An 18,989-nucleotide genomic window follows, 5' to 3' on the forward strand; every position below is an offset into this window, starting at 1 on the left:
GTCTTATAGCTGAAGTGTGACCATTCATACTTAGCTCAAAAGAATGACTTTATCAATGGATATGACAAAATTTAATTTGTGTGAATTATGTGGATATTATCATCTCCATACTTAACTTTACTAAGTATAGTTAAATATCTTTGAGAATATGATTGGTGTTCTTTCGTGACATAGAGTCTCTTAGCTTGATTAAGTATACTCTCGAAGTCACAAAGATTTCTATATGATCCTTGAATGGCAAAAACCAACATATTTTTCAATGATCCCATTCATCCAATCATATTTGAATTCAACTTCTAAAGTAGTGTATTCTTATTTTGTAGTAGATTATGTCATTATGTTTTGCTTGGACCTCATTCCAACAATACTTACCCTTCATTCCATAATGATGTCAAAATCCGATTATAATTCATAATTATTTATATCTGTTTAGAAATTAACATCTTATGTAGCTCTTTCCATAAAGATCCTTTCTAAACTGATTGTCTTATATACACTCTCTTAGTTCTTCTAAAGTACTCTTAGAATGCTTTCTTAGTAATCCAGTGACCTAACCATGTATTCAGTTAGTATCATATAACATGCTTACAACATGATCAAATACCATGTCCTATGTATAATATGGCATAAACGATGAATTCATTTGCCAAACAAATAGAATATAAATCATTTCATCTAGCTCAAACCTATGAGCTATGTACTTTTGAGGCTAAATCAAAATGGTGTCATATGAATATGCCAAGAATTCTCCAAAAGAATCTTGTGTCTTGATCCCTTTCAAGATACTGCCAATATATGTTTAAGGACACAAAACTTTTAACATCCATTTCATCTATCCATTATAGATTTTACATTCCAAGAATGTATCTTCTCCTTCCTAAGTCTTTCATTTTAGAAACACTTTCTGAGTAAAGGTGAAAACGACATTGCCTAGTCAGAATGTGATTTCAAATGATTAAGTATGTCTTATTCATACAAGATTAGGAATTTCACTATGCTCCCACTAGTTCTTAGTAAACATACATGCTCTATTCGTTTTGATATAAAAACACACCTTGTGGTTTTACATAAAATGATGATTATAAAATTTTAATGTTTGCTTTATATCCACAAGTGGATCTCAAGCTCTACAAATTTTGTTAGGATAACTTGGATTAAAGAACCTTTAGGCTAATCTATATAGATATCTTCCAATAGATGTCTATTAAGAAAATCAATCTTTCTTGAAATCTATTTACTAGAATATCTTATATTAAGAATATGAATTTATAGCAAATAATATCCTTGCTGATCTAATCATAGCTACCTGTGAAAAAGGTTTGATGACAGTTATTGTCATGATAAAATCCTTTTACTACAAGTCTTGCTTTAAATGTGTATGGTTATCCATGTAATTTATTATTTCTAGAAGAATCATTTACTCCTTCTAGCCTTGCTATAGGGATAAATTTTAATCAAGCCCATTCTTGATTATCGTACATGGATTGCATCTCATGTTCATGACTCTAAGTCATTTATCAGATTCGAGATCTGACATAGCATCTTGGTATTTGATGGATTTTCCAGAAACCATCAATAAAATCGCATCAATGAGAGATTCCACATTTCTCAAGTCATAGATGAATTTTACCATTAATACGAACAATTTGTGTTTGTGAATAACTATTATTCAATTTTAACAATCGTTGTTAAAACTAGTGCCAACTATTACTACATAAGGTTATGGTCCTTGAGCTGCTTCAAGTTCCATGTACCTCCCACTTGCTTTGTCATTAGAAGCTTGCTTTCTACTAACTTAGCTTTCACAAGAATATAAGAACGTATTCTTGGTGGGTTTGCATATGATAATCTAAGCCACATTTAGAGTATTACACAAATCTAACCAAACTTGCAAGGTGACTCTTGATACCAATTGTTGGGTTTTAGTTCAAAAATTGTTTCATAAACTAGAAAGATATGGCAACGGAAGTCTTAAAATTTTGAACATAACATAACATTTTATACCCACCACGGATATCTTTGCAATGTTTGGAAAGAAAACAAGGACCAAAGAGGAAGAAGTGTTTAATAACCTTTGTAGACTTTGAATCCTCAACGGAGGCTTGGAAGTTGATAAATAATGTGGAACTTTTGAGACACCAACAATGACTCAACTTGATGAAGATGTTAGTCCATAAACTCTTAAGAACTCTTAAGCTTTAAGTTCATAGCCAATATGAACTTAAAGATGGCATGAAAAATGCAAGTATTCTCTTCATGCAAAAAGCAATAGTATAGAGAGCTAGAGAGAGGGTCATAGTTTCGGCCATTCTTCGAAAGAACGACTAGCTAAAATCCAAGCCTCAAACCTAGTATTTATAGTAGTAACAATACCCTACATTTTGAATAAAATATTCAAAAGACCATACTCTTATTTAAATAATCAAAGAGCCATTCTATCATTTAAATAATCAAAAAGCCATACTCTTATTTAAATATTCAAAGAGCCATTCTCTTATTTAAATAATCAAAAAGCCATACTCTTCTTTTTTGACTCTTATTTTTATAAATAATAAAAAGAAGAAGGAAAAAACTTTATATTTTATAAAAACAAGTTTATAAAATATAAACTTTAACTTTTTGGTAAAAGACAAAAGAATTTGTCTAGTCCAAAATGTTGTACATGACTTATTAATTCATATCATATGAATTATATATAATGTTACTTGCTAATGAAAATTATTATTTCCTAAAAATAAATAATTTCCAGTTTAATTATAAGAGTTTATTGAATATTTATTAAAACCAATTTCTAATAATAAATAATCAATTGTATCAAGTTGTTGTTAGTGTTACCCATTAATATCATATGTTAATTAGCAATATCACTTTAATATGACTCTTGAGCACACTAGACCTTTCAGAATACACACTAAAATGCCACAAAACACTTCAAAGCTCAAGAACACTCAAAGGGGGTGCAATAGGGTTAGATGGGTTGTAATGAACAGTGGAGGTTGATGAGTGTGAGTTTCTAAAGGCCATAATGTTGTTTAAATGTCTCATGCCCTAAAAATTAGGGTTTAGTCTTTGGTTACGTACGCCTTACGTACACTACGTACGCTGAGCATACGCGACTACAGTGACAAATCTAGAACAAAATATCACGTGGTTCCCAAATTAAGTGAAACTGATGAAAAACACTTGTGGGGGTCGGGTCAGGTCGGGTCTGGCCAGGTCGTGTATGATTCAATGAAATATAACTGAAAAAAACGATCAGCCACCACTGATAAAAAGTTTTAAAAAACCGACTGAAGTATAACTGAAAAAACCAAATGATTTGATGAAAAACTAGTTGATTATTAGTATATTGATACCTTATTGTTTGATAAAAACTATATATTATATTTAACCCTATATATTTAACAACATATTTGCCCCTTGTAACTTGTTTTTTCTCCTTTAAAATGGTTTTTTAGGATATTTTTGTAAAAAACAAACTCAAGGTAGGTCCTCTACTTTTTATAAGGTGGTTCCTAATTTTTGTGATACATATATTATAAATGAAACTGAAATTTTAGATAGGTCCTAGGACCTACCTTCATCCTTCTTGGACACGCCCCTGCGCGGCTAAGCCCTTGATCCAAAAGCGCTCATGTACACTAAGCATACCTAAACGTACGCCTAGCGTATAAGGGGGCCATTTTCACAAAAATTTCAAACTTCAAGGACCAAAAAGGAAAATACCTGGAATCGAATGTTACATAGTCTAAAATAGCCGGTTATAAGGATTAAATATGTAAAAAAAAAATTGTCAAATATAGATGTAAAAAACATTAGTAATTAAATATATACAAAACAAAAAATATATTACTTGTTAAATCATTTTCTTAAAATAAAATTATAAAAACGTTTGCAATATTGTCAGATTAATCTGCCTAACAAACGAAGATTTTTTTGTCACATGTCATACTATCATTCATTTTGTCACATGTAATTTTATGATTTTATTCATTTTATTAAATTTCACATAATATTTAAATGTAATAATATACAATAATAAATGAATATCAGTTTCATTAAAAGACTTATCTTTTAATTTCAAATTTCATAAATTAAAGACTTATTAATTTCCTTTGCTTATTTATGTAAAATATTTGTTTAAATTTATAAAAGAAAATAATTAATATTTTCTTAGCTTCTTATAAAACCATATATCAAATATTTAGAAATTTATATTCATTTCTTTTTGGTTCCAGTATCTTATAAAACCATATATAGTGGAATTTTGTAGAATATTACTAGTATTATTATTATTTTTTTTTCTAAAATAACATCCTAAGGTTTAGATTAGACCAAAGCACAATTTCCACTTTCACAAATTTAGACCTGAACCCAACGGCTTATGACTTGAAAAAGGGCTTATACTGCTGCCAATTACGTTTACGCCTACGCCTGCCCACCAAATTCAATGTTGTCAAATCGTCGTCCGTAGAAATCCATCCATCCACCTCCGTTTCTCGTACCCCCAATCCCTCCCTGCTTCGTTTCTTGCTCCAAATTAGGGTTCTTATATTTCAATCTTGTAACTCCAATTGGCCTTTTTCTTCATCTTCTTCATCTTTCCCTTTCGATTGTCGTCGTTGTATCAATAAACCCATCTCTGATTTGATTCCTGATAGACCCGTGTATATATATACAGCTTAGGAATCAGTAAACCCCTTGTCTTTCTTTTCATCCGAAAGGGTTTTTTTCGTTGTTAGATGCTTTTGGATAATGTCGGATGCGAATATTAGCAATCAGCATCTTCATCGAGCTACCTACGAGCCTGTAAGTATACAGCGTCATCATCATCAGCAACAAGGAATTACTATCAATAGCAATAACGACGATGGAAATCAACATCATATGGTTGACGATGTAGTAGTAGAGGAAGACGACGACGACGTTCCCGGAGGCGAAGAAGAATCTATCGATAACCCTAACCAGATCCGTTACGACCACCACAATCCACATCATCAACACCATGGTTTACAAAACGGCGGTGGATTGGAAGGCGGAATGGAGGAAATGAGTGCTCCGCCACATGGTCTGTATGTTCCGGAGTCTGAAATTCAGCAGCATGCGGTGGGTGGTGGTGGTGGTACTGGCGGTGCTGATCAGCTTACGTTGTCGTTTCAGGGTGAAGTTTATGTGTTCGATGCTGTTTCACCTGAAAAGGTTTTTGCTTTACTCTTTGCATCAATCGCTGACCTAATCCAACAAGTTTGTAGCTTTTCATTGTGGGTTTTTAAAGTTGTAAAGTTGTAAAGTTGTATTATTTGTGTTACAGGTGCAATCTGTGTTGCTACTGTTGGGTGGATATGAAGTACCTACAGGGGTCACTTCTTTAGGGATACCTCCTCAAAATCAAAGGGTATGCCTTATGAGTAATTAAGTATAATGATTTGTATATGATGATTGATGATTTGAGTTTATTGAAAGTTTTTCTTGAAATGTGTTGTTATAGGATTTGGCAGAATTTCCTGCAAGATCAAGTCAATCTCAAAGGGCTGCATCATTGATTCGGTTTAGAGAGAAGAGGAAAGAAAGATGCTTTGATAAGAAAATCCGTTACACTGTTCGAAAGGAAGTTGCCCTGAGGTGGTACTAGAATTATCCGAAATCTATAATTGTTTCTTTTTATTTTTAAAAAAATCTTATGCTACGTAAGATCTGATTTTTTTTTTTAATAAAAACAGAATGCAACGAAAAAAGGGTCAATTTACATCATCAAAGGCAACTTCTGATGTATCGGGTTCTTCTTCCGATTGGAATGGTGGGCCCACCCAAGATGAAGAAACAACGTAAGTATCTACTCTGTAGACATGATCCGACAGAACAAAACAAGTTGTACTGAACCAGTACTCTCGTACTGTGTTAGATTGTTAGACATGAGATGACATAACAAAACAAGCTGTACAGAACCAGTACGAGAGTACTAGACATGATATGACATAACAGAACAAGTTGTACAAACTACTAGACATGATATGACATAACAGAACAAGTTGTACAAACTACAAAGTACTGAGTTAGACATGATATGATATAACAGAACAAGATGTACAAAGTACTGTGCTAGACATGATATGACATAACAGAACAGGTTGTACATAGCTAGTACTCGTACTAGTGTGCTTGGACAAATTTTTTTTCTATATGAAAAGACGTGAATGCCCTTATCCATACAGATGTAGGCACTGTGGAATAAGCTCGAAGTCAACTCCGATGATGCGACGTGGGCCCGATGGCCCAAGAACGTTGTGCAATGCGTGCGGACTCAAATGGGCTAACAAGGTAATAATTCTTTTGCTTGTCATTTTGTGTTATGAAGTGAAGTATAGCTGTTGACTTATTATTATTATGGAAATTGATTTTTTCAGGGACTTTTAAGAGATCTGAGCAAGGTTTCAGCATCAGGAAGTCAGGAAGCAGGTGGGAAGTCGAACAACTTGGATGCTGGAAATGTGAATGCTGCTGTTCTTGTGGTGTCTAATGGAGATAGTTCGGGAGTGGCTGGAGAAAGGTGAGTGATTTGAAGTAAAAAAAGGTGTAAAATAATGGAAAAAAAAAAAAGATGCTTCCGGGTTTTATGAATTCGGTTATTACAGAGATTTGTAGACATTAATGACAGCTACAGTGTATGAGCTGTATTACATAGTGTTGTTAGTTGTAGGTTTTCGAATCTTTGGTGTTTGTATCTCTCCCTCTCTGATCATCTCTCATTAAACATCGATTCATTTGAGTATGTTTGTGTTTTTATCTGTTAAATCCTAAACCCAAAACCCAAATCCTGTTGTTTCAGCTTCCATTGGTTGTCTGTAATTAAGAAAATTGCCCTAAAAGGTTGCTGAAGACAGTTATTGAAGAAATCCCTTGACTTGTGTTTGTTGGAATTATAAACAGATATTAAAAGTTTTAACTTTTTTCTTTTATTATTATTCAAGTATGAGAATTTTAAAGATTACCAGGTTTTTGTTTTTCAACTTAACCTTGGTTAAGCTGCAAAGTTGAGATGAATGGAGATGTTAGATTATCAGTACTTAAATTCAAAGTAGACTTGAATAACATAATTGAATTTAGTTTTGTAACATTTTATGTCTGTTTGTTAATGTTATACACTTGGACTGAAATAGCCTCTTTCAGATTTGGTTGTTTTTCATAGTCTACAGAATCCTTGCTCACATGTACAAATGTAGGTTGCTTTTAGGTGCATAACAGCCAACTAGATGCCAACTGGATGGTTGGGCCCACAACGAGCCCTATCCATATTTGTAATTAAAACTCAAACCCTTGTTCCTTGACAATTTCTGCAATAAATCATAAACAAATGTAGGCTTTAAGGATTGCCTTGCCTTTATCAATGGTGCAACCTGTTTTTTCTAAAAAGCACTTTAAAGGGTGTTTTCTAAAAAGCACTTCAAAGGGAAGGTGCATACTTTACATTAGACAACACTACAAAAATAAGCTTCCACGTGGTATGCATTTTTTCTAAGGTTTAGTTTAAACCTTGATTTTTTGGTTTCGTGATGTTTTTGAGTTAGTTTCGTTGCGGATTTGGTCCCTCGGTAAACTGAAATGTAACGCCCCAAAAATACCAAGTAAAATTTTCATTCTAAATAAGTCGAAACCATTTAATCAATATCCCAAAAGACATCATAATAAAAGTTTTTTTCAAAACATCAGAGTAAAGTCGTAAACAATCAATACGAAATAAATCTCCAGGGGATGTAGTGTGATCAGATCGGACTCTTCCTTTTGAAATCAAAAATACCTGAAAACATTTTAAACCTAAACCGTAAATATAAAGCTTAGTGAGTCCCTCAAAATACCACAAAGACAACAAGCAGATATAGGCATATCAACAAGTGTCACAAAGACAACTATCATCCTACAAACATAATCCGGTGGGCCGACATTAATGCTTTCAACCCACAGGTACGGTGAAGATAACTATTCAACATAAGCCCAAAAGCTACCTTAGCAAAAGAACATCCAACCTAAGCTTCCTAAAGCCAAACTGAAACAAATCCTTAGCCAAATGCTCAATTTTACACAAGTTTGACCAAAGTCAAAATGGTTAAAGAGTCAACGATCAAAGTTAAAGTCAAAATTGCCAATCAGCAGCCCTCCACGTCGTAGCCTTCTTTGGCCACGTCGTGGGCACAAAATGCCAAAACAGTTGTTGATTCCCCATTCGCAGTCCGAACAGCTCAAACGAGCTTAATCCATTTTTCTTCCGATTTCAAGAGCTCCAAAGCTCAGACCTGATCCTTTCCAATGTCTTAATGGATAAAGTTTCTTACTTTATCCATTAGGAATGTCTAAACCACCAAGGTCTAGACTTTAAGTCTCAAAAGTACCTAACATGCATCTTTCTTAACTTAATTCATTAAGTCCAAGTTTCCAACTGCATATCCGAATCAACAAGGTGTCTCGATTGATAAAGTTTCCAACTTTATCCATAATAATGCAACAATCTTCCAAAATCTAAACTTTAATATACCAAATGACCTAAAGGACCAAGATAACTTGCATGGAAAGGGAAGGTAAAAGATTATAACTTTCCTAGTCCACGGGGTCCAAGAAACATTCCAACTGATCAAAAGATGTTGGAGTCCACTCAACTCCAAGATCACTTATAAAATGGACAAAAAGTGCCAAAAACACCAAATGACAAGATCTGATGAACTAGATTGCAATATTGAAACTTTATACTCACAATGGTCCAGAAATGTAGTGCCTTTGATGGATCCTAACTTGAAGCTTCATTCCTTGTAACCAAAAGAACCTTCTTGATCTTTATGCTCCATCAAAATAACATAAAAATATCAAAAAAAGGAAGGATGAGAGAGGAGAAGCTTAAATCTTGAAGGTGGAGACTAGGGTTTCTCTCAAGGTATTCTAGAGGTGATGGAGGGTGATAAAATGTCTAAAAATGCGGAACTTATGCTTAAACACGTTGAAAACCCTAAAATCATGGGCTTGGGCCTAACTAATCACCATGTTGTGGGCTCTGATCTCCACTCTATGGCGATGGTTTTCTCTAAAATCCACCTCAATTTCAAACAACTATAACTTCTTTGTTTCAGCTTATTTTCGGTGATCTTTATATCAACAGAAAGGTATTGATGAGCCCCACACTTCTATCTAGTTAATTTTGGCTTAAAACATGTCGAACTAAAAACCATAATCCATGCAAGAAACCTAATATATAACTTTTTCCATTTTAGCATTTGACTCCAAAACACAACCTAAGGGTTTAGATCATATAACCAATATACCAACATCCAATAGGATCTAAACCCTATTCCCTTTCAGCCCAAGACATTTACATGATTCATTTATTGCCCACAATCTTAAAATAAAAAACTTCTCGAAACAGGATGTTACGTGAAATGACTTTAACACCCTTGGTGTATTTATTTTTCTTTTTTCTTTCTTTTTTTAATATCTAATAGTTATTTATTTATTTTAATAATTAAAAAAACGTCTCTCTCTCTCTCTCTCTCTCTCTCTCTCTCTCTCTCTCTCCCCGTGAGATTTTTGGGTGCTTTGTGTTTTAGTTTTCCCCCAAAAATTGAGGCTTTTCTTGTCTGGGATTTGTTCGTCTTTTCTAGATCTAGGTAGTCGGTAATCATCAAAACCTATTTAAAAAAATCAAAAAAATCTATGGAAGAAAAAATGATCATGAAATACTCATGTTTTGATTTTGATTTGGCGATTTAGCTGAATATGAGGTTCTCATTGAAGTGGTTCTAAACTATTCTCAATGACCAGTTTTTCCTGCTCATACATCCGAAGACAATTTGATTTCACCTTTGAGGATCATAAATGGGTATGTCGTGGAAGGCATGTCAGACAAAGGGGAAAGAAAGCTTCGTTAAGCCAGAAATCCATGATCAATCCAGTTTCTACATACATAATCGACTTATCACCTTCAGACCCATTTGGTATTGAGATCGATATCAACACCATTTTCACAGCCATCACCAGGTGGCTTGAAGATTTTGAAGTGGATTACATGAAATATGTCAGAAACAACTGAGGGGGAAACAACCACAAAACCGGTTCTGGGTCTAATGTTGCCGAATATGCTACTGTCGAAGACGCTACTATGGTTGTGGAGGTGTTCTTTCCGACGGAGAGGATAGGGCTGGCGGAATGCTCAACGGTACAAATCGGAGGAGGCATATGGATAAAGGAGAAGAACGAAGCAACAAAGGCTGCTGTTGACTGCTGTAGTTTAGGGACTGATCCAACGTCCTCTTGACTGTTCCTATTTTAACCTGGAAGTAAACGCGAAGGGAAGGGGCAAGGCAAATCGAATATAGAAAAACAATAGGTAGGAGCGTTTGGGTTGTTGTGAAGTCAACGATAAGCACAAGGAAAACGGGAGGGGATATTGCCCTCTTGACTGCCAGAAAATCCCAAGTGGAGGTTTTCTCGATTAAAACTGCACAAGAAGAAGGGAGGCAACAACACGTATCAAGGGGTGTTTGGCTTGCTTGTCATCAAGAAAGAAGAAGGAAACATGGCTGGAACAGAGGGTAGCAGCCTCCATTTTTTGCTTGGGTTTTCCACACATACACACACACACACACACAGAGAGAGAGGCCTTTTTTAATTATTAAAATAAATATTATAATAAATAAATAACTATTAGATTTTAAAATGAAAGAAAAATAAAAAATAAATATCTCAAGGGTATTACAACCATTTTAGTTTACTAAGTAACCAAATTCACAACGAAACTAACTCCAAAGGACCACGAAACCAAAAAAAATCAAGATTTTGACTAAATCTCAGGAAAAAAGAAAATGCATACAAGACCATTATATATCAAATAACAAATAAAAAAGAAGAAAATCATCCATAAAGATTTCAATATTAAAAAAAAAAAAGTCATCATCGGTCAAATATTTAGGCACAAACATCACAGATCGTGAGCCAGTTGCATTCTATATTGAGGTTCTGAAGTCGTGTCGTATTCATGTTCAAAATTCAACACGATAATAGAACGAAACGTGGTGTTCGTCTTCAAAAGACATGTAATTAGTAGCTAAATATGTTGTTTTATGTCCCCCCCTTTTTTTTGTCGTGTTTAAATAAACTTTTTTACAAAAACTTATGTATGACATTATGCAAATAGTTATTTTTTGTTATTTTTGTCGTATTATCGTGTTTTTATTGAGTAGTCGTATTCGTGTTAACGAAAAACAACACGCTGTCATGTCGTGTCCGGGTTAACAAAAAATAATTTGTATCGTATTGTGTTAAACAAAAACACATAACGACAGCCCGATTTACCACCTTTACATGGATCAGTCTCCTGCAACATAAGAAACATATTACAATTAGTTTTGCACTATTTTAAGCCTATTTATTGTGTAAATACTAAAAAGACCTCTAAACTTTTAACGAATATTAACTGGATAAAATAATGTATTCGAGCGCCTCCAGACAACTCAGATGTAGACATCTCTTCATTTTTTCCATCAATCATCCAAGAAAAAGCTGGCTGCTTAAATTCAAGATATTATCTATGAAATTAGATATTTACAGAATGCATACTTCAAATCCGGTAAAAATAACATGTTTGAATAGACCAAAGTACCCCTAGTAGTAAGACTTATTACCAACACAAATACAGGTCAAACAAACAGTCAACCAATTAGGGTCTCCCTCTTCATTAAGACAGAGACCAATAATCAATCAACTGGGACCCAGGAACATCAAACAAGCAATGCTGAAGCAACAAGCCAACAACAAAGCTTGAAGCAGAATAGCAATTTCAGATCAGAGACTCAATTTGAGAACTTTTAGGTACAAATTTGAGGTTTAAATGGATGGAATTCTTGTCCATATGGCAAGAAATGATGCATCTTATGGTGTTACAAAAACAAATTCCACCAATAGCCACAGTCTATTATAATAATAAAAGTTCAACAAGTCAGCTAGTTTGAGTTCTGATGAAGTAATACATCTCATCATCATTTTAGCTTTATAATTTGCAGGACAACAAGCAGTGCATCCAAACTGTCCTACACAAGATCATTACAATCATAAAAAAAAAAAAATTTATCTTTGGACAATAATAACAAAGAATTTCAGTTGCTAATGTTGAAGCCTACAGACGAAAAGGAACTGTTATAAACTTCCAACCTCTATCATCTATCATTATCATTAAGGAGTGAATCATGAGGATAATCTGTCATATCGAATTAGTAGCTTTATTCCAAACTAATCATTATACTTGTTGAAATGCCAAAGAAAACCATTAAAGTATGCAACTTTAGACATTTTGTGATTGTTAATTGTTATTAAACACACATGATGCATCCAGAACTTGCACCAATTCAAATTAAGAAGAAAGGAAACCAACAGACTCTTCAAGGACACAACAGTCTACAGCGACCTCTAAAGATCAAAATTGTATAATAGACTTGATGCCTGATTATGAACTGATTCCACCACACTATTTAGACAAGGAGGTTAACACATTCCATCTACATTCATTAGCGTTTGTCATGCGAATCCATATAAGCATCATAAAACGCAGCAAATAACAAGAAATCAATACGTTGGTTAGCGAGATAAGCTTAAAAATGGATTAAATCTAAGAGGATCAGATAGCGGTACCTTTCTGGAGCTATTGAATTAAAAAACTAGTGAAATACGCCGGCGAATCTGCAGCGATCGATCGAGCGAATTAGGGCAAAAAAAAATTTGGACCATTTCTCGATTTGTGCGTGTCATCCTTGCGCAGGGGCCATGCTAATCTTCTCTGTATCGTTCCAATTTTATCGGATGTCCCCGAAGGGACGATGTATGATGCGAGGCAAGACTATATAAAACATAAACGGCTTTCAATAGCCACCGATGTGGGAAGCCATGAATTGCAGCATTTTCACCACGAATCAAAAGAGAAAAGTTAGAAATCGATCAGGATGGAAAACCCTAATTTTTACTTTCTTCTTCGTTTTACCTCAAAGTCAACATTCACAGCAAAATGAGCAAGTCACAAGGTGAATTACTAAAAAATAAAGATGGGTGCTGTTTATTTTTTAATTGTTAACGATACAAAAGAAAAGTCGCTATATTATTTATTTTATCAAAAAGAAAATCGCATCCTTTTTTTTTTAACAAAATAATTCCACTTATTTAATTTTCTGAATAAATGACTATTATCTAGTTTATTAACAAAGGGTTTTTATGTGAATGCAAGTAGTAAATTATGTCTGTTACCCAAATCGAAAGGCGTTTTTTTCTATTAACCAAGCCGAAAGTCAAAATTTCTTTTATTATTTGTCCACAATACGTCGTTGTTGGTCAACAATTGTGAGCGATATGACCCATACTCGGGAGGGTTCCGGTGGGTATTGCTATTCGCACGCGATTTATGAGTGAAAAATCATTTTCCCATCATTTTCACATCGAGTATTGGAGGCTGATAAGCTACTTGTAGCCTGTTGTATGAAAAGAACATAAAAATGATTGCAATCAATCTAAGTTTATACATAGTTAGATATAGATTGGAGGACATAGTTATAACATGGGAAAAATGAAAGCCCTATATTTGTAAATGAAAGCCCTATATTTGTAAATCTGCATATTATGGCCATTGCATCCAAAAAGAAGCCTTGTCATTCAAAAGCATATACCAAGCCTATATTTGTGATCATCACCATGTTCTTAATATTTAGGTGCTGTTTTTTTTTCCAAGGAAAAATGTCTGCAGTCTGGGAATCATATCTACATACATCTGTACTAGAAGTAGTGGACAAAACGTCTGCATTCTGAAAGAAGAAGATTGCTTGTATTTTAACATCTGCATACTGTTAGAATAAACTAAAATCTAATTAAACTTATTTAAAAAAAAAAAACTTAAAAAGAGATTTTCAATAATTTTATGACTTTATTGTAGATAATTAATAAATATAGATAAACTTTTATGTATTATTGTATAAAATTGAAAATAAAATGGAATGAATTGGATGGAAATAAACTTTGGTTTTAAATGAAAATTTTCAAAATTTTCATTTTACCTTTTTCAATTAAATCAATTAAAAAATGGACATAAATATTTTTCCCAAGAAATGAATGATACTGCATTAAATAATGTTTTCAAAAATTTGATACAAAAAATATAAGACAATATTAAGATTTTTTTTCCAATTCTATATAAACAACTTCAATGATCTTATTGTAATTAAATCTTTATTTATAAATTTGTCATAAAGGTCATTACTATGTCACCGAACCTTTTTTCTTTTAGTATTGTATTTTTTTTTATTAAAAATTATTTATAATAGAAAAAGTTGTAATAAATCTAAATTAAAAAAAAAAAAAAAAAAAAAAACAAAGATATATGCGTTATTTTAGACTAGAATATGTCTGAAGAGGTTTGAAGACTGTGGTCCACATCTACGCCAAGAAGAGGACACACACATCTTTTTAGGTCTGCAGTCTTATAAAAACAAACAGTCTGCAAAGCCTAATGTCTGCGCATGGTCTGCGCCGTGCAGACAAAAGAGGCCAAAAAAAATCTTCAAACAAAAAACAAACAACATCTTATAAATTATTTATTTGAAGTATTCTAGACTATTGTAGACTTTTGTTTGTAGTTTGGCATCTTTCACTTAAATTGGTTGTCAAATCTATTACTCTTATTGACAAACACTTTGTCTATAAGCTATCTTTGACAGTAATTATTCTTTGGTAAAATAAAACAGATAAGTTGTGTGATACATGTAATATGCCATAAAATAATACTTATATTATAATACAAATACATAATGAATTATAATAAATGTTAAATAATAGTTCATGATTACTTATGTTTAAAGGAAATTTCATACATCTTGGAATTTCAAACCATCAATTTTGAGTAACATTAATATATGTTAATCGTGTTAAAGTATTTTAATTTATAGAACATTGTTATAGCATCAAAAGTTTATAAAAATTATGGTAATATTATAAATTTTATCCTCTACAAATAAATATCAATATCGATATAATTTTTTAGTTAAAAAAACTTTTTTCTTAATATTATATATATATATATATATATATATATATATATATATATATATATATATATATATATATATATATATATATATATATATATATATATATAATACATCTAGTAACAAAATGCAACAAACTGGGGGAGTTGACCTCTAACCATCATTTCCAAATGCTGCTAGAGAGATCATTAGAAATCTGATTATAAGGTTTATTATTATAAAAACTATCTACTTAATTAATAATACATAAGGTTATAAACTGTAGCACCCGGTTCCTGGTATGTATCTCATTCAAGTATTCTTCACATTTTGGAATGGACTCGGCGAGTTGAAGGCCCAACTTGTCGAGTAGAAGCGACTTGGACCCGGGGGATAAGTGGCAGACTCGTCGAGTCGGCAGCAAGACTCGACGAGTAGACCCTGCATGGACAAAACCCTAATCCAAGGGTTTGCACCCTATTTAAACATCTTATTCAGCCTCCCTCGTCCCCTATGCTGTCAGAACACCTCACATTAAACCCTAATCGTCTTTGGTGAAGATCTAAGGCCTCTTTGGTGGATTTTGGTGGTTTGTGATCACAAGAAGGAAGGAAAAGCTTGAAGAGCCAAGAGGAAATCAGAAGATCCCGAGTTTCTGCTGCATCTACAGTTCTTTGGAGGTATAAAGTTTATACCTTGCTCATTCATGTTCTAGATCCCTTTTTGGAGTGAATTAGGGCTTTAAGGAGCCATTCTTGGTGACCTACTATGAGTGCAAGCATGGTTAAGGCTAAGACTCCAGATCTAAGGTCCTTAGGGGACTACAAGACATAAAGTGGCTGACTTTGGGGCCTTAGAAAGCCCCATGCATTTTAAGAGTTTTTTTTAGAGCCTTTTGAGCTTATTCTCCCATGCATGCATGTAAAGTTTGTAACTTTACGTGCTAGATCGATCTTAAGAGCCTAGATTTATCTTGTGGACAAGTGTTGTACATCAGAAATCAAGAAATGAGACTTGAACAACCTCGACTCGGCGAGTTGTTCTTAGGACTCGACGAGGGGTCCGGGGGAGTGACCCAACGCATTGGACTTAGCCATAGACCTGGAGTTCATAGGACTCGACAAATGCATGAGTAGACTCGGCGAGTCAAAGGCAATCTCCCAACTTTTGAAGATGAACTCGATGAGTTGTTCATACAACTCGGCGAGTCAAGGACATGACTTGTTTGTAGGATGAGGATGAACTCGACGAGTTGTTCATACAACTCGGCGAGTCGAATGAAGGTTCATCCGAGGTTGTTTCAGAAGGAGAACTCGTCAAGTCATTCCTAAACTCGACGAGTAGAAGCGTGAAGATGGGCAGATGGAGGGTAGAGACTCGACGAGTTGGAGGCCCAACTCGGCGAGTCAGGTCAACTGAAAGTTGACTTTGACTTTGACTTGGTCAGGGGTAAAATATTCATTTTACCCTAAGAACAGTTATCAGTGTCTGAGTAAGTGTTTTATGGGAATTATAGCTGGAGGATCGCCGGAGCAGCAGTCGGACATCTGTCGATCAGCTTTTCAACAGTCAGCCTTACGAGGTGAGTTACCTTCCAGTAGGGGTGGGTCTACGACACCAATGTCGGCCCACCAGTAGGAGATTATGGGTGAGATGGTTATCTTTGTGATAATTGTCTGGTTGCTATACATGTGTTGAGTATGTGTTAGTAGTAGTAGGGCGCGCTAGCCCCTGGTTACCGGTTGAAAGATACCGAAGACGATTATCGGTTGAAAGATACCGGAGGGGTGGACAAACCCACGCATGTATAGTTGTATGCTTATGATATGCCATTATGTGACTCTGTATGCCTATGTATGTTATCATGAAACCAATATGTTATGACATGTAATATGTGATAGGGGTAGGGGTGAAATAGTCCCCAGATACCGGTTGAAAGATACCGAATGGGAGGTTAGTTCCCGGATACCGGTTGGAAGATACCGAAGGGGGGAGTAGCTCCCGGTTGCCGATTGAAAGATACCGAGGGGGGGGGGGGTAGCTCCCGGTTACCGATTGAAAGATACCAATGACTATGTGCTATGGGTACGGTGGGGGAACTCACTAAGCTTCGTGCTTACAATTTCAATTTTGGTTTCAGGTACCTCTTCGTCTAAGGGGAAGGAGTCAACGATGTAGCAGCACATCACACACACACACATGTTTTCCGCATGGAGTTTCCTGGGAGTCTACTCTGAATTATTTTACTTTTGGACAAAATGGTTTTTATGGTGACATGTTTTGGATTATTGACACCTTGATTGTGACATGGGATATCATTATGAATGTTTTTATATCGATGGTTTTTATGTTATAATCTATTTAAAAACGAAATTTTTAGTCTTGAATTTTGGGATGTTACAAGTTGGTATCAGAGCCCTGGTTTGAGGGATTCAGACACACCCTCGAGGATGTCTGGGCTTAAACAGAGGGATTAAAAGATTTTATTTTTACAAAGAAAATGGTTTTCTAAAAGCTAAGTTAAAAAGTTTTAAGAAAGAACAAGGCATGTGATGCGTGCGACCGACCGAGCTCAAGTAAGTTTTCCCCAAGATACCCATACTTGTTATGTTATGTTATATGATATATGTTTTCAAGAACTGCATGCTAGAGTAGGGCTGAGGATCTAGGAAGGATGCCTTATATGCCTGTTGTATAAGTTGCATGCTAGGACTACCTAGTCAGCAGTAGGATGGCCTGGTTAGGTAATGCTTGATATGGTTACTCGATGCACGAATGCTGCTTGCTTTGTGCTATAGGGGTCCTGGCTAACTTCAACTAACTAGTGAGCGTATATGTAACAATATCCACAAGCTAGTTAGGGGAGGATGGTAAGGACTCCTAGTGCAGCTAATTGTGGAGGGTAGGTCGAAGAGTGCCCTAGGAAAGCCTAGGATGAGAATAATTGGAAAGAGATATTGGTTAAGGGACTTGGTGAAGTCGAAGCAATCCTTGAGGAAAGTACGGATAGATGTGGAAAGTAGTATGGGCCCGTACTACTGAAAGCAGAGGATCCGTACTCGAGTCAAGGAGGGCCGAGATGGAACCAGGAACCTTGGGTAATGTGTGAGACCTCTCGGGGAATGTTTTGATCCTGACATTTATGTGTTTATTTTCAGTATGGTGGTCACATGACATGAAGCAGGAGGCTCAGGATCTGGGTCGGGATCGGGATCAGGAACGGGCTCCGGCGCGGGATCTGAGCAGGTTGATGATGGGTTACGCGAGTTCATAGCGTTTGAGATTACGAGAGGCATCCTTGAGGCGACCCCGGTCATCTTCGGGTCGATCAAGGAGGGGATCATTGAGTTGCTGAAGGATCACCTCCGAGCATTCAGGAGTGATTTAGTGTCTGGCCATGCGAGTACGCGCACACTGTCCTTCAAGGACTTCAGAGGGAATGGTGCGTCAGATTTTCACGAGGTGAAGGACCCCATTGCTGCCAGGAGATGGATCGCAGACATTGAGTCTGCACAATTGATGAGCTTCAGCCCAGAAGGGTCGAAGGTCCGCTTTGCGGTGGGATGTTTGTGAGACAGAGTTAGAGATTGATGGGAGTCGGTTGGTGACTCATTGGGAGCCTCGGCCATCGAGGCTATGACATGGTCAGACTTTGTGACCAGATTCGCAACGAAACTAGCTCAAATTCGGAACGAAATTAGCTCAAAAGGACCACAAAACCAAAAAAATCAAGATTTGGACTAAATCTCAAAAAAAAAAAAAAAAATGCATACCGCAAGACCATTATATATCAAATAACAAATAAAAAAGAAGAAAATCATCCATAAAGCTATCAATATTTGAAAAAAAAAAAAAAAAGGTCATCATTGGTCAAATATTCAGCACAAACATCACAGATCATGAGCCATTTGCATTTTGTATTGAGGTTCTGATGTCGTGTCGTATTCATGTTCA

At 35.1% G+C, this 18,989-nt stretch overlaps 1 protein-coding gene, 1 long non-coding RNA gene and 1 other non-coding gene across 3 annotated transcripts; 1 reads left to right on the forward strand and 2 right to left on the reverse strand.

Moving 5' to 3' along the window:
* Positions 1–4,354: 4,354 nt before the first annotated feature.
* LOC111911473 (GATA transcription factor 24) lies at positions 4,355–6,769 on the forward strand. Its single transcript, XM_023907253.3, has 6 exons — positions 4,355–5,199; positions 5,312–5,395; positions 5,489–5,622; positions 5,721–5,825; positions 6,213–6,318; positions 6,405–6,769. Exons 1-6 carry the CDS (start codon positions 4,756–4,758, stop codon positions 6,549–6,551), a joined length of 1,020 nt encoding a protein of 339 aa, XP_023763021.1. The 5' UTR covers positions 4,355–4,755; the 3' UTR covers positions 6,552–6,769.
* Positions 6,770–11,625: 4,856 nt separating this feature from the next.
* Positions 11,626–13,160, reverse strand: LOC111911475 (uncharacterized). The gene is made up of 2 exons (XR_002856869.3): positions 12,664–13,160; positions 11,626–12,060 (listed from the first exon to the last, which is right to left on the reverse strand). It is a non-coding gene; the product is annotated as an uncharacterized LOC111911475 (long non-coding RNA).
* Positions 12,745–12,847, reverse strand: LOC111911501 (U6 spliceosomal RNA). Its single transcript, XR_002856877.1, has one exon. It is a non-coding gene; the product is annotated as a U6 spliceosomal RNA (small nuclear RNA).
* Positions 13,161–18,989: the final 5,829 nt, after the last annotated feature.

This window comes from Lactuca sativa, chromosome 7 (assembly GCF_002870075.4).
Source record: "Lactuca sativa cultivar Salinas chromosome 7, Lsat_Salinas_v11, whole genome shotgun sequence".
NCBI lineage: Eukaryota > Viridiplantae > Streptophyta > Magnoliopsida > Asterales > Asteraceae > Lactuca > Lactuca sativa.

Coding starts and splice junctions, on each gene's coding strand:
- LOC111911473 (XM_023907253.3), top strand. CDS start 4,756: ATGTCGGATGCGAATATTAGCAATCAGCATCTTCATCGAGCTACCTAC. Junction 5,623..5,720: donor CGAAAGGAAGTTGCCCTGAG/GTGGTACTAGAA, acceptor TAATAAAAACAG/AATGCAACGAAAAAAGGGTC. Junction 6,319..6,404: donor GACTCAAATGGGCTAACAAG/GTAATAATTCTT, acceptor TGATTTTTTCAG/GGACTTTTAAGAGATCTGAG.